At 36.6% G+C, this 15,648-nt stretch overlaps 1 protein-coding gene across 4 annotated transcripts in view; it reads left to right on the top strand.

Annotated features, from left to right (window-relative positions):
* Nucleotides 1–15,648, top strand: part of lrrcc1 (leucine rich repeat and coiled-coil centrosomal protein 1) — a 68,008-nt gene that overhangs the window by 10,002 nt on the left and 42,358 nt on the right. For 3 of the 4 annotated variants that reach the window (XM_078397257.1, XM_078397258.1, XM_078397256.1), the window contains exons 6-8: nucleotides 6,594–6,763; nucleotides 9,810–10,028; nucleotides 12,843–13,030. In XM_078397257.1, the coding sequence (XP_078253383.1) occupies nucleotides 6,594–6,763; nucleotides 9,810–10,028; nucleotides 12,843–13,030 (577 nt within the window). Of the gene's footprint in view, nucleotides 1–6,593; nucleotides 6,764–9,809; nucleotides 10,029–12,842; nucleotides 13,031–14,794; nucleotides 14,818–15,648 lie in introns of those variants that run through there. The other variant, XM_078397259.1, reaches the window with a different exon arrangement.

Genomic DNA, 15,648 nt, shown 5'->3' with positions numbered 1-15,648 from the left:
CATGGAAACATGCCTTTCGGCCCATCGAGTCCATGCTGACCATCGATCACCCATTTACATTGGTACTCTGTTATCCTACTTACACATCAACTGCCAACACACTGGGGGGGAATTAATAGAGGTCAATTTACCTACAAACCTGTACGTGCTTGGGATGTGGGAGGAAACCAAAGCACCTGGATGAAACCCACATGGTCACAGGGTGAATGTGTAAACTCGACATAGGCAGCACCCGAGGTCAGGATCATTCCGAGGTCTCTGATGTTGTGAGGCAGCTGCTCTACCAACTGCGTCACTATGTTACCCCTGTGTGATGACAGTCACAACCTTACTAGGTGACGTTAGCATTTGGAGGTGTTTTAATTGTTCAATTTTATCTATCAGTAAATTAAAAAAGTAGAGAAATGGGCCCTTTGCCCCAACAGGTCTGTGCTAACCATCAAGCATCCATTTTCACACTAATCATATCCTAATCCATTTTATTACATGGAACTTAGAACAGTACAGCATAGGAGTGGTCCTTTTAGCACACAATAAAGTTACACTTTTGCTTAAAATAGGTTAATGAAGTATAATTTGTACAAAGCTAATTTAATATTTCTGAACCCTACTGCATTGAACAAATATTGTGATATGTAGATTATATTTCAATTATCTAGTTAAGATTTCAGGAGTAATATCATATATGGAGTACCATTGAAATATGAGCAGACAACCTTCAAAATATTCAGAGATTACCCCTATGAGGTGGTTCAAAAAAGAAAGCTGTTCTACAAGGTAAAGAAAGCGCTCCAAGGAGTGAAAGGTGTCAGATATGGAGTCTACTTTCCCGCGAGAATGCGCATTTCTTACAATGATCAGCAAAAATCATTTATAAATCCGGAGAGCGCATATAAATATGCCTTAACCATCGTGGAAGAGAATAAGTAACTTGAAAAGTTGTATTGTATGGTTACTATCTCTCTTTACTATCTCAACAAGAAATGTGTTCAACAGAAGTGGGAACTCTCCCTGTGTTTAGACTCGACGGCTTATCGAGGAATGTTAATTCAAGGACATACTGGGTTCCACGAGAAGTGGAAAAAGATAAACATTGAATACAGAGCTTTATAATATAATTGGAACAGTGCAATTACCGTGGTTTAAAAATTTAACTGAATAACCTAATGTTATAGAAATAATACTTTTAACATTTAAAACATAGAATACTATCATAGAAATTGTAATGAACATTAATCAGATCGGTAGTAAGAGGCTGATTTACAAGCTAACAATTATAACTTAATATCTTAATAAGTTTTAAGCAGATTTATAACCGGGTTGTGAGGGGGATGACGGGCTCCTGGCTCAGATCCAGAAGCCTGCCCTAGGTAGCCCCTGCAACCAATAGCTGATAATTATTGAGGTAAAAACTGAGGCTTAATACTCTGTAGATAAAACAATTAGATATATTTGGGAATACATGTGAAATGGATATATATACTGCAATTAGGGATTATATAGTTGATTTGGAATCGGCTCGGTTCTAGTAGGGATATGTTATGACTTATTGAGGGAACGGAGCTATTTGTTTATTAACACCGACAACGGAAGTCGACTCAATGTTCTCTCCCACCAACAGGTGGGCCACTTATTACAGTGCCGCTAAGCTCGGTCACTGTATTTTCACTTTAATTATTTTTTTTTTCTTCTTTTTTTTTTTTACTATCACAATTAATCACATGTGTGTTTTTTTTATTTTTATGCAAAGATATTCGCAAAAGGAATCCACACACTGAACTGGGTAGGTTGACTGTTCCCCCATTGCTAAAGGACCTGAGGTATGGATGCACCACTAGATACATAGGTACTAAACCTAGTCAAAATGCAAGACACTAAACAAAATACATCGGGAGGAATCTCATTTTGCAGTTGGAATATTAGGGGGGCTAACGAACGTATTAAAAGGGGTAAGATTTTAGCACAGCTGAAAGCATTAAAGTCAGATGTTATCTTCCTCCAAGAAACGCATCTTAAAGTTCAAGATCAAGTTAGATTGAGGGCAACCTGGATAGGTCAAACTTTTCATTCGTCATACACGTCAAAATCCAGAGGCACGTCCATCATGATTCACAAAGATATACCATTTAAACAGAAAAATACCTTAACAGATAAGGATGGGAGATATTTGATAGTTACCGGCGAGATTCATGCAATTCCAATCACATTGGTAAATATATATGCGCCTAACTTTGATAATCCGCATTTTTTTAATAAAATTTTGAATATAATTGCAGAATATAATTACCAGAATGTTATAATTGGGGGAGACTTTAATTGTGTCTTAGATCCTTATTTAGATAAATCCAGTCAAAAACAACGAGGTAATACGAAATCTAAAACTAGTGAACTTTTAAACACATATATAAAAAATACAAATATAACCGATGTTTGGAGGATTGCAAATCCGACAGGCAAAGAATATTCGTTTTATTCACCGGTACACAAGACTTATTCACGTATAGATTATTTCCTGGTAGACACAAAATTAATTCCGTATACTCTTAACCCAAACTACCACACAAATACGATTTCAGATCATTCCCCCTTAACTTTTTTTTTAAAAATAGAAGGCATGTCTAAGAATACATCGTTCTGGAGGTATAACCCCCAAATTTTAAAAGACCCGCAAGGGAGTATATATCTAAGACAGCAAATGGATCTTTTTTTCGAAATAAATGATACGCCAGATACACCACCTACATTATTATGGGAATCTTTCAAAGCTTTTATTAGAGGTGTTATAATCTCATACCAAGCTTTTCAGAATAAAAAAAATAAGAGTGAACAACGGCAGCTACAGGAACAAATTAGACAATTGGATATAGATAATGCTAAAGACCCGTCGATGGATAAACACAATAAAATATTAATACTAAAATTCAAATTAAATAAATTACTATCAGAGAAAGTTATAAGATTACTCCAAATTACAAGACAGGAACAGTTTGAATTTGGGGAGAAGCCTCACAAACTTCTCGCACGCCAATTAAAAAAACGAGAAAAGGAACACTCGATTTCAAAGATTAAATCAGACAAAGGGGAAGTATTAACATTACCGAATGAAATTAATAAAAGATTTGTGCAATTTTATGAGAATTTGTATACATCCAAAACGACAACGGACACCAATGCAATCAATGAGTTTCTGGATAATTGCAATCTTCCTAAATTAGAATTGCAGGAACAAGAGGAATTGGGAGCACAAATCTCAAATAAGGAAATAGAAGAAACAATATTCTTATTAAAAAATGGAAAAACACCAGGTCCCGATGGATTTAGTAATGAATTCTATAAAAGTTTTTACGATAGATTTAGTCCTTGTCTACAGAAAATGTACACACACGCTTTCAGAGAACAAATATTACCAGATACATTAGCTGAATCTACGATCACATTAATACTTAAGAAAGATAAAGATGAGGAAGAACCTGGATCTTATAGAGCTATCGCGTTGTTAAATACAGATCAAAAAATATTAGCAAAAATATTAGCAAGAAGATTAAATAAGTACGCCACTAAACTAATACATCCAGATCAAACGGGGTTTATCCCTAAAAGACATTCATATAATAATTTGAGACGATTGCTTAATATAATGCACTCACACCAAACTAATGATCCAAATCTCGCAATTATTTTGCTGGATGCAGAGAAAGCATTCGATCAGGTTGAATGGAAGTATATGGTTAAGGTATTGCAAAAATTTCAACTGGGAGAGAATTTCATTCAATGGATTAAATTAATATATAATAAGCCAACGGCAAGAATATTAACTAATAATATTTTATCCACGAAATTTCAACTGTCAAGGGGTAATAGACAAGGTTGTTCATTATCACCATTGTTATTTGCCCTCATAATTGAACCATTAGCGGAAAGTATTAGAACTCATCCGAATATCCACGGATATAAGACAAAATATTCAGACAATAAAATATCATTATACGCTGATGATGTACTTTTGTACATCACAAAGCCTCATATCACTATACCCAATATTTTAAATTTAATTGAGGATTTCGGTTCATTTTCAGGTTACAGAATAAACTGGAGTAAAAGTGAAATCATGTCAATAAAACCGAAAGATTCTATACATCTCGTACAATTTCCTTTTAAAATAGCGGGGGGAAAATTTAAATACTTGGGCATTGAAATTACTAGAAGATACCAAGACATGTTTAAAGCAAACTATAACCCTATACTTAAGAAATTACATAATTTAATTAAATTCTGGAAAACCCTCCCGATGTCTTTAATAGGTCGAATAAATGCCATAAAAATGATTTTTTTACCTCAAATTCTATACTTGTTCCAATCAATCCCACTATATTTACCCAAAAAGTTTTTTAAAAAATTGGACTCAGATATTACAAATTTTATTTGGGATTATAAGACCCATAGAATACAAAGATCACACCTGAATAAACCCAAAGTAGTAGGGGGATTAGCACTCCCTAATTTTATGTATTATTATTGGTCGGTAAATATTAGAAACATGATTCAATTGTTGGATAACGCTCTTCATCAACCGGAATGGATCATTATGGAAAAAGAGGATTGCTCCCCATTTAATATTGGTGCAATCCTTCTTTCACCAATGACGGTGAATAACACAAACTACAACAAAAACCCAATTATACATAGTACAATCAGAATTTGGAAACAAATAAAACACAATTTAAAATTAAGAAACTTATCTCTCCTATCTCCTATTGCTAAAAACCCTTTGTTTAAACCCTCGATTATAGACAAAGCATTCATACATTGGGAAAGAGTAGGAATTAAAACTTTGGGAGATTTGTATGATACGGGAAAACTATTATCATTTAAACAATTACAACTAAAATACAATCTGGGTAGCAATCAGTATTTTAAATATTTCCAAATATGTGATTATTTGAAAAAACATGCGCACGAATTTCACAACGTCCCATCAGACTTACTAGATGAAGTAATGAATACAAAGGCGGAATCACCAAATTTAATTTCACATATATATAATATTATACTAAATGCAGTAATACCAACAACGGAAGGTATTAGAGGTGAGTGGGAAAATGAACTAAGCATAAAAATTTCCACTGAAAGGTGGAAACAATACTTATTAAATGTGCAAAAATGCTCAATTAACGTAAGACATACTTTAATACAATTTAAAATCATACATAGATTATACTACTCAAAAACTAAATTAAATAAATTTTTCCCTAACGTTTCACCAATTTGTGATAAATGCCATTGTCAAGAAGCTACTATAGCGCACTCATTCATCTTTTGTACAAAAATTTTAAAGTTTTGGACTGAAATTTTTGAAATTTTCACAAAAGTGTTTAAAATAAAAATGACACCAAAGCCAGAATGGATTATTTTCGGAATGACAGAAGGTAGTTCGGAATTAAATGCGTATCAAAAGAATTTATTTGATTACGGTTTAATAATAGGAAAAAAATTAATCTTAAAATTCTGGAAAAATGCTCCTATACCAACATTAAATATGTGGATTTCAACTATGTTTGAAACACTACATCTGGAAGATATGAGACTCCGCCTGGAAGGAAAATCAGAACGCTTCTATCAGACGTGGTCTGCATTTATAGAATTATTACAAAGATAGGGTGGAGGAGTACCTCGGGCCTTGGTAGGGGGGGGACGGAAAACTATCGAGTTGGTGGATTCCTTTTGCGTGATAAAAGTGTTTTTTTTTTTCTTTTTTTCTCTCTCTTTCTCTCTTTCTTTTTACTATTTTTCTTTTAAAGCCATAAAATTATGGGGTACAATGATTGTAACAAGATATATGTGAAGTACATTGATGTATTTAACCTCTAATAAATAAATAAAAAATTTTAAAAAAAGATTTCAGGAGTAAATTTGGAAAGCATCAGTATTAAGTGTTTTGAAACATGCTTTAAAACTATTTCTTAGGATTTAAATTAAAGTAAATGTTCATGTCTTTTTATTGTCAACAATATTGATTAGTTAGTATTATTTCCAAGCCACGTTTTTGAAGTCATTGACAATACATTTACGAAGCTGGTAAATAGCCTTTGAATTAAAGAAGTGGAGGGCTGAAATAAAGTAGCTCACATCTTCTAGTGCAAATAGCAAATACGTTCTGTGCAATTTTTACAGCTTTGGCTGTACATCAGTTTATAACCTTTATTTCAGTCTTAAAAACAAATTGTGCATCAGAGTTGCACGTTGTGCATTGGACTTCAATTTTAGGACATAGTAATTTTTCTGCCAGCTGTGCTATAGAGGCTTGAGTGAAGTGAATATAACTATAATTTAACCTATGGAGAGATATTTTAAGAGAGAAAGGAAATACTTTTATTCAAAGAAAAGTGCAGACCAGTTGGTTTTCCAGGCATTTTAAGATGAGCAATTTTCTATAGATATAATTTTTTTTTTAAAGGAAACTGTCACCCAAAACTTAAACCAGAAAAGATAAGGCCTTTTATTAACTTAGCAGTCGACACTGGTACTCTTGATGTGAAATGTTCTTCCAAAAAATCGAAGTTATTATATTTGAAAATTGACTCAAACTATTTCAGGTTACAGGGAAATAATACTTCAATCAGTAAATCAGCTCACTGTATTGGATGGAATAAAGCAGTCTGGTGAATCTCTCCGTGGAAGTGAAGGAGCTCCCTTGGATATCCCCGGTTTAGAAGACTATATGGAGTATCTGGTATCTTCAGACTTGAGTGTAAATGTTGAAAAGGTTTGGGGTTTTTTTTTTGTTGCACTTGATCATGCAAACTTGATTGCCACTGTGTTCGTTTTTGGATTGTGGAAGTCTAAATCATGAAACTCAAGGAACTTGGTTCTTTGTTTCTTGTTAATTTTTAGCTTGTTTATTTATTTGCAATCTGTTGTAATGGGTTTTTATTTGACAATTGCTTTGAGTCAGAGTCATACAGCATGGAAAGAGGCCCTTCAACTCAACTTGTTCATGTCAACCAAGTTGGTCCACATCCATCTAAACCTTTCCTGTCCATGTACTTGTCCAAATTTGTTTTTAATGTTGTTATAGAACCTGCCTCAACTTACTCCTCTGGCAACTCGTTACATATACCCACCACCCTCTGTGTAAAACGTTGCCCTTGAGATTTGTATTAAATCTTGCCTCTCTCAACTTAAACCTATGTCCTCTGGTTCTTGTTTTCCCTGGGTAAAAGATTCTGTGCACTCAACCTCTCATGATTTTATACACCTCTATATCAGCCCTCAGTGTCCTGTGCTCCAAGGAATAAAACCCAGCGTCTCTCTACAGCTTAGACCCTCAGGTCCGGGCAATATCCTCAAATCTTCTCTGCACTCTAAAGTTTAACATCATCCTTCCGATAGCAGGGTGACAAAAATTCAACCCAATACTCCAAATGTAGCCTCACCAATATCTTCTACTCCAAATGCTGCCTCACAAATATCTTGTACAACTGTAACTGTAATATGCATAAGTATGTGTTACAGTTGTACCACATCGTGTTGTTGTAATCCTTATGAATAGTGAAGGCTGACAGGTCAAACCTTTGCGATAAAGAATATTATTGGCATATCAATAAAATAACACGGTTCACAATGGAAATAGTGCAAGATGGCCTTGAAATTTTAGGATGCAATTTAATGTGAAGGACAATACTAGGTGGAGTATTTTTACTTAGTATTTTTAACATTTATCACAGTTGATAACAGATGTGCAGTTGGGTGCACAAAGGGCTTCACAAGATCTTGATCATATTCAAGAGAAACTTGCTTTTTAATTCTGATATTTTACAAACATTCCAAGTTCAATATATAATATAATTTTTGAAAATTGTATGGAATATTTTATGTGGAGGTGCTGGTGAAAGTTCTTGCAAAAGTCCTTGGAATTCTAAATTCAGTTGAATGGTACAGTGATTGATACAATTACACAGCCAGTTGCTTTAGCTTAATGCAAAAACATGATATTGAAACTCGAGGTGTTATTGTATTCGATGGAGATGTTTAATGTTTCACTTTTGTGTCCCTCCACATTCCTGCAATGAAAATAAACATAGCACAAAAAGTAAGGAAATTTGTGTTTGGTAGATTATTTCTTTGTTGTAACAATGCTTCTTGGCAATAAATCTTATACCGTTGGAAAGCCTGTTTATTTCCCTTTTAAATGGTGCCACATTTGTAAGGAACATGCATTTGTGGGATGAGCAGCAGAGCTGAGTATATGGGTTGCGCTCATGAAAAATTTGCCAAATCTTCTCTGCCAATGTCAAACAGCTTATTCTGCTGTTGCTATTGACTCTTGTTTTGAGCTTCTGGTACCCCCAGGTGCTGACAATCAAGTGCCTGATTGGCACCGGATTGGCAGCATCTGTGAGCATGGGCCCTGCTACAGTGGTCAGTAGGTGTCCGCTCCAAGAATCGGCATGCCACGTTTGACTGATCTGGATAGGGCCCGTGCGATAGGGCAACTTCAAGCTGGTGTTCCGCAAAACCAAGTTGCGGCATTATTTGGAGTGAGCCCTAGTACCATCTCCAAAGTGAAGGCCAAGTTCCATATAACGGGGGATGTCAGAGACAGGCCGCGAAGTGGGCGTCCCAAGAAGGCGACACCTGAAGAAGACCGTTTCCTCACCCTGTCAGCACTTAGGAACCGTAGGCTGTCTTCTACAGATTTGCAGTCAAGGTTTGCAGGACGATATGGCCGACGGCTCTCTGCCCAGACAATTCGGAACAGACTGCACGCAGCCGATCTCCGGTCTCATAGGGCTGCCAGGAGGCCTGCCATGACTACCCTTCACCATCAGGCCCGTTTGCGCTGGTGTCGGCAACACGTGCACTGGAACCTGAACATGTGGAGGAACGTTATGTTCAGCGATGAGTCCAGATTCTGCCTACGGCAGTTGGATCATAGGGTCAAAGTGTGGAGAAGACGCGGAGAACGCTATGCTGATTGCTGCACCGATAGAGTAACATCTTTTGGTGGAGGCAGTGTGATGGTGTGGGGCGGCATCTCCCTCACTGGAAAAACGAGGCTTGTCATCATTGGAGGCAATCTCAATGCAGAGAGATATCGAGATGAGATTCTGCAACCTGTGGCAATCCCATATCTCCACAGTCTGGGACCGAACTCTATCCTCCAAGATGACAATGCTCGCCCCCATAGAGCAGGGTTTCTCAGAGACTACCTCCAGAATTTGGGAGTGGAGAGGATGGAATGGCCTGCCAACAGTCCTGACCTCAACCCCGTTGAACACTTGTGGGATCAGCTTGGGCGTGCTGTTCGTGCCAGAGTGACCAACACAACCACGTTGGCTGACTTGCGACAAATGCTGGTTGAAGAATGGGATGCCATCCCACAACAGTGTGTGACCAGGCTGGTGACCAGCATGAGGAGGAGGTGCCAGGCTGTTGTGGCTGTGTATGGTTCTTCCACACGCTACTGAGGCTCCTGTTTATTAAATGAATAAATTGTTAAATTGCCAATATGTCTTGTTTCTTCAGACTTCAATCATCCAATCCACCAAACAACACCGAACAAGAGTCAATGGCAGAATAAGCTGTTTGGCATTGGCAGAGAAGATTTGGCAGATTTTTCATGGGTGCAACCCACATACTCAGCTCTGCTGCTCATCCCACAAATGCATGTTCCTTACAAATGTGGCACCATTTAAAAGGGAAATAAACACGCTTTCCAACGGTATAAGATTTATTGCCAAGAAGCATTGTTACAACAAAGAAATAATCTATCAAACACAAATTTCCTTACTTTTTGTGTTATGTTTTAGAACTCACTGGGGCTCCCTGTGATCACTCCACGAATTGATGAGGTGCTTGCGCATTATCGGCACCGCATCGCAGCGTCCGATCCTGCGAGACAGGTATCTGCCACGGAAGGCAGTTCTTCACCACAAACGGGCCGAAGGATGACACGCAACACTGCTGAAATATTCAATGAAATGAGGATAAAGAACTTGGAGAAACAGATTTCTCAGCTGCTGAATCAGGTGATGGTTGAAAAAATATTGATCTTGTGCAGAAATTGAGAAAATGTCATTGGTTTCGAGCAAGATGAAACCTTGCATGTGGCTTGATATTTTTCCTGAAAACTTATACTATTAAGATTTGCCATAACTATAAATGTGTATAGAATTTATTGTAATTTGTGGTATGCATGGTACCATGTGTATAGTACGTGTTATTTGCACAATTTCTTATGATACGAGATTTCTGATTTTCTTGGCAACATTTTTATTGGTTATAAGCAAGTGTTCAATTATTTTGAAATATTTACTGCAATTTAGATCTATAGCACACAATAGATTTTATCTTTTTGGACAAAAATATTCTTCTACCTATGAAATTGGGCTGTAAATTGGCCATTCGTTTTTCAAAGGTTAATAAGTCCTTGCAATAATTAGTTTATGAAACTGAAATGTATTTTAAGACAAATTGATTTTTTCGTATAAATGTAGCAGTAATGGATTTCTTGTTTGAGTGTAGAGAATAAGAAGTGAATGTTTTACATAATCTTCATAAGTATGAAACGATCCCAATGCTGACTGAGGTCAGGCAAGTTTTTGTCATTATTCCAATTTTCCTCCATCTTTCTCAAAGCAGAATTGTACTTCATATTGAATAAGCCCCAACTAATCTCAAATATATTTGAAAGACTGTTCAATATCTATCATATAATCTCCAAAACAAAAATGTCTGCAATGCCAACCTGCTCATTAATCTACAGTACACTGGTGACACTTGCACATTTGGAAGCTGTTCTCCAAGTCACTTAACTTAATAATTTAGTTTGGAGGGAGAATGAGCTTTTCATTAAACATCTATGAAATAAAGACCTGAATTATTGCATAATACCATTAAACCCCACGTCCCTCCATGCCCTCCAAAAAAGAAATCCTGACAAAGGTTGACAGTGAGACCTCTGAAAATATCTGTCAGGGCAAATTTTAATGATGAAATTCACCACTGCCCGCAGTCTGATGAAAAGTGTTTCAAAACCAGTACCTCAAACCTGGCAGTGTTTACCAGGGAGGAGTGATTTACCCACTCTCCTTGCTGCCACAGAGATGTTGATTGATAGCAAGCATGAACTACTGGAGAGACATCATCAATGCTGGTTCTTTAAGGTCCTCTAAGTTTATTTGACAGGAGAAGCAAAGGAATGTCAGCATTCTCTACCAAGAAACCATGATGTTTATGTACATGCTATACACATGGTATTATATATATGGTAGAATCCCAACCATTGAGATAGTAATAACATTCAGCTAATTTAGCAGGGGTAGAGTGTTAGAGCTGCTGCCTTAGAGCTCCAAAGACCCAGGTTCGATTCTAACCTCGAGTGCTGTCTTTGTGGAGTTTACATGCACTCCCTGTGACAGTGTAAGTTTTCTCTGACTACTCCAGTTTCCTCCCACATCCCAAAGATGTGTGGGTTTAATTGGCCTCTTTAAAATTGCGCTTAATGTGTAGTGAGTGGATGAGAACATGGGATAACATAAAACTAGTGTGAACGGGTGATTGTTGGTCAGCTTGGACTCAGTGGGTCGAAAGGTCTGTTTCCATGCTGTATCTCTAAAATCTCTAAACTAAATTAGGTCCCCTGGGTTATTCATTATAATCCGCTTGCCTGACACAACATTGTTAAAATGGGCAAGCTCTGTCACAGCAAGGAATAACTAGGAGGACAGAGGAAAAGCTTCAAAGATATTCTCAAGGTCTCTTTGAGGGAGTGGGCATGGGGGGCAAGTATAACATTAGTACTGACTCATGAGAATTGCCAGCTTGTGACTGAGAAAAATGGAGGAGGAGCGTTGAGAACTTAAAATCCCTTTAAAGCGCGTGCACACACACGTCCAGTGCAGAGGTTGATAGGTCTGCCTGCACATGATCTTTATTCCTCTAGTCCCTGCATATCTACGTGCCCATCTAAAAGTCTCTTAAACACCACTAGTTAACACTATATTCCTTAAAGTTTGGTAGATGCTAGTACGATGTGCATTGTGTACAGAAACAATCATGTCTGCACATTCACTTATTTTGGATGAAAGTGATGCTGGTTTATTGCTGTAAGCCATGAGATCAGCCATGATTGAATGGTAGAGTAGACTAGATGAGCCGAATTGCCTAGTTCTACTATTCATTATGATCTTTAATGGATGCTTTCCTTCCATTTGTGCCTCTTCAAAATGTAATAAGTAGTTAAAAGAAAAAAAAAACAAAGTCAATCTGGAAACATGCTCTTAAGATGTTTCCTTAGAAAGGATTTTTCTAAAGTTCTTTGCAACCTGGATTATGGTCATGTTTTCGACTGTGTTGGTATGACTGAACAGGCAACCCGATGAATTCTCAACACCCTGTGTGTAAAAATAGATCCGTCAAAAACACCAACAAAAAAGGAAACACAATATTAGTTTTATCTATGATAACAGTTGCTCTTTAAACCGAATGTTGAAATGCGGGTATCTCAGATATTTTGGTCTGTGCCATGGGATCCTATGCCCCATTGACATTGATGGAGGTCAAAAGTATTGATTACAATTTTGAATTCTGTCACTTTCGAAACAGGTTTTTAGGAAAACAGACTAATCTTGTAAGGATGAGTAGAGGACAGAAGTTGTTTTCCAAAATTAACATTCTGGTCACAGATTTACATCACCCAGAAATCATTGTGTTCCTATTGATTTTGCTGTGACATAAAATATATTTTACAGTAAAGAGTTGCACGGTTATTAAGGCTAATTTCCACTGAAATTGGCTTTTTGCAATCAGTGCACTTCATGGCGGATTTCTTAATTCTTAAGGCTCCAGCTACTTCAATGACAGTAAAAGCAAAGCGTGATATTGATCATACGTCTGAGAGTGAAGGTGAGAGCTGTAAAGAAAATCGCAAGAAGGGCGCTAGACGAACAAAGGTTCCAAGCTATCGACAAATGACTGAAACCTCCAAACAACGAAGCACCAGGCAGATGAAAAACAAAAAATCCGAGAGGTAAATTCCTAATTGCAGAATATTGGTTATATTATCTTAGTGTCTTGCCCAGAGTAGATAAATCGAAGACCGGAGGACATAGGTTTAAGGTGAAGGGGAAAAGATTTAATAGGAATCTGAGGGATAATGTTTTCACACATGTATGGAACAAACTGCCAGAGGACCTAGTTGAAGCATGAACTATTCCAACATTTAAGAAACAGTTAGATAGGTACATGGATAGGACAGGTTTGGAGGGATATGGACCAAACACAGGCAGGTGGGACTAGTGTAGTCGAGACATTTTGGCTGGTGTGGGCAGGTTGGCACGATGATTCTATTAGCTTATAGTGAAATAATTGCCGTGGATCTGAAGGTTTAATAATGATCACGATATAAAAATAATTGTGTCAATGGGGAAAAAAGGGATTGGGGGCAAGTGAATTTCAGATTCGTAACAAAGCTACTTTGCTTGCACGATTTTCAAATATAAAGCTTTTAAATGGCTATGTCCCACTGAGTTACTCCAACATTGCCTGTCCTACTGAGTTACTCCAACATTTTGTCTACCATCGATTTAAACCGGCATCAATAAAAACAGATATGGAAATACTCAGCAGGTCAGGTAGCATCTCTGGAGAAAGAGCTAATACATAAGATTATTAACCATTTAATTAGAATTATTTTAAATCCAGGATTTTGCAAAATTAAAATACAAAAAATTAATTGAAGAAACAGGGTTCTTATCTATAAATAAAGAGGAATTCCAATAACACCATTTATAATTGGCAATAAACTCAGTAGGAGAGATGCAGAGAATTTTTTAATACATTTGCACTTCACAGGATAGCAGCCCAAATAAAATCATTTTGAGGGAATTCTTTGTACATTAGCTGTATCCAACATAAACAACAATAGTATGAAATATTATGTTGTTTATTTAATTTTGTCAGCTAATTTTGGGTGCCATTTATGAAAAAAAAACTATTTATTTCCAGTTATGCTCTTGTATTGCTGACACTAAACACTACTTGGATAATAACATGTTGAAGAGATTTAAATATTGTCAATTTTGAATTTTAACAATATTTTTTTGAAATTCTAATAAATTGCAACTGACACTGTTATCTTGACATTCTTTGGGGAAAATTGTTTTGTATTAATATTTAAATTTTTAAGAAATTAATTGCATTTTGATTTATGCCTGGCTGAGGCTGTAACTCCTGCCTTTTAACTAGAAGCCATTCCATTGAGATTGCTACAAATGGATTAGTTAGTGCAATACAGCGCTGGTTTTGAAGGAAGATTGTATCTTGGAATTAATACTCTTTTCCATTTCTAAATATATGCAGTTTCAGCAAATCTATTGAGTAACGCATTGTATAATTCCCATCAGAAATATTTGGAGGATGGGCTGTGAGTTGCAAGAGAATCTTTTATCTGTTCATTACCCTTTATGTTGAAAGCTAATTATATACAGTACGTTATTAAAATCCAAAATTATGAACTTACTAAAAATGCTAAATATGCACCAGGCAATGATTTTTTTTTTGCTGTGCCTTTATTACACTTGAATTCATTTCACTTTGAATATGTGCAAAATCTAATGGTGCATTTTAGAAGTAACATTTTTTTATGATAACACATGAAGGACACGTTGAGGATCAAAAATGATTACAATGTCTAAGCATCTGAAGTCAAACATCTGTTTATTTTAAACCTATGCCGAGCTGAGCTTTAAATACATGTTTGTGCTTTCTGCTTTGTTCCAACTCCCCAATGCAGAGTGACGACAGTTATAAGCCAAGGTGAGGTATAATTGCCTTTGTCTTTATGTAATCCTGTTGGGACTGGCATGTGATCTGGTGGTTTTTCTCATGCACTATAACTTTTTGTTTGTATTCCAAAGGCTTCAGAAACAGCTAGTTCCAAATATTTATTTCCATTTTTTCATTTCATTTCAATTGTTTGATCTGATTGAATATGTTTTGTTTTTAATTCCTTGAAGACATTACACAGGTATTCCTTTATTTGCAAAGGAATTGTGTTAATTAGAAACCTATACATGGGGAAAGTGTTTCCCATTAGTTCCAGGACCGTCTTCCCTGACAATTTCACCAAACCTTGCAGCAGAGAACAGCCTGTTAGCTGCAGTGCACCTGCCAGCATATTTCTTACTTCACTATGTACTGTAGTGCAAAGGCATGGAACACACCTGAAGATCAAATGCAGACACCTAAATGCTTGCTCCACTCCTGGACTCACCAGCAAGGCCAGGAGTGTTCCACAACCGAGGGGTTGGATATACTCCGTACCTGGCCTAAGCTTTCCTCGACCCATAATAGAAACATCTTGACTTGCCTATTCATTTGGATGGAATCGCTGACCTCATTAGAAGGCATTGATTGTGTTTTATTCCCAGTTCATTGTATTTTTGTAACCATAAATTAAATGGTTTCATGAGTTTCTATTTACTCACAAATCATCTTAAAACATTGAAACGGGCCTATAACAAGAGGTGCGAGAGGTGGACCATAGTGTTTCATGTCAGGGTAGTGTACTAGCGAATGTAGGTTTAAAACTTACATAAATTGTGGAATCAAATTTTGGATTTCTAATGTTAGAGTGGTACAGTGTAG

The sequence above is a fragment of the Rhinoraja longicauda genome, chromosome 4 (genome assembly GCF_053455715.1).
Source record: "Rhinoraja longicauda isolate Sanriku21f chromosome 4, sRhiLon1.1, whole genome shotgun sequence".
Classification (NCBI taxonomy): Eukaryota; Metazoa; Chordata; class Chondrichthyes; order Rajiformes; family Arhynchobatidae; genus Rhinoraja; species Rhinoraja longicauda.
Note: the sequence above shows the minus strand (reverse complement) of the source record. Positions and strands in the feature narration are given on the sequence as shown.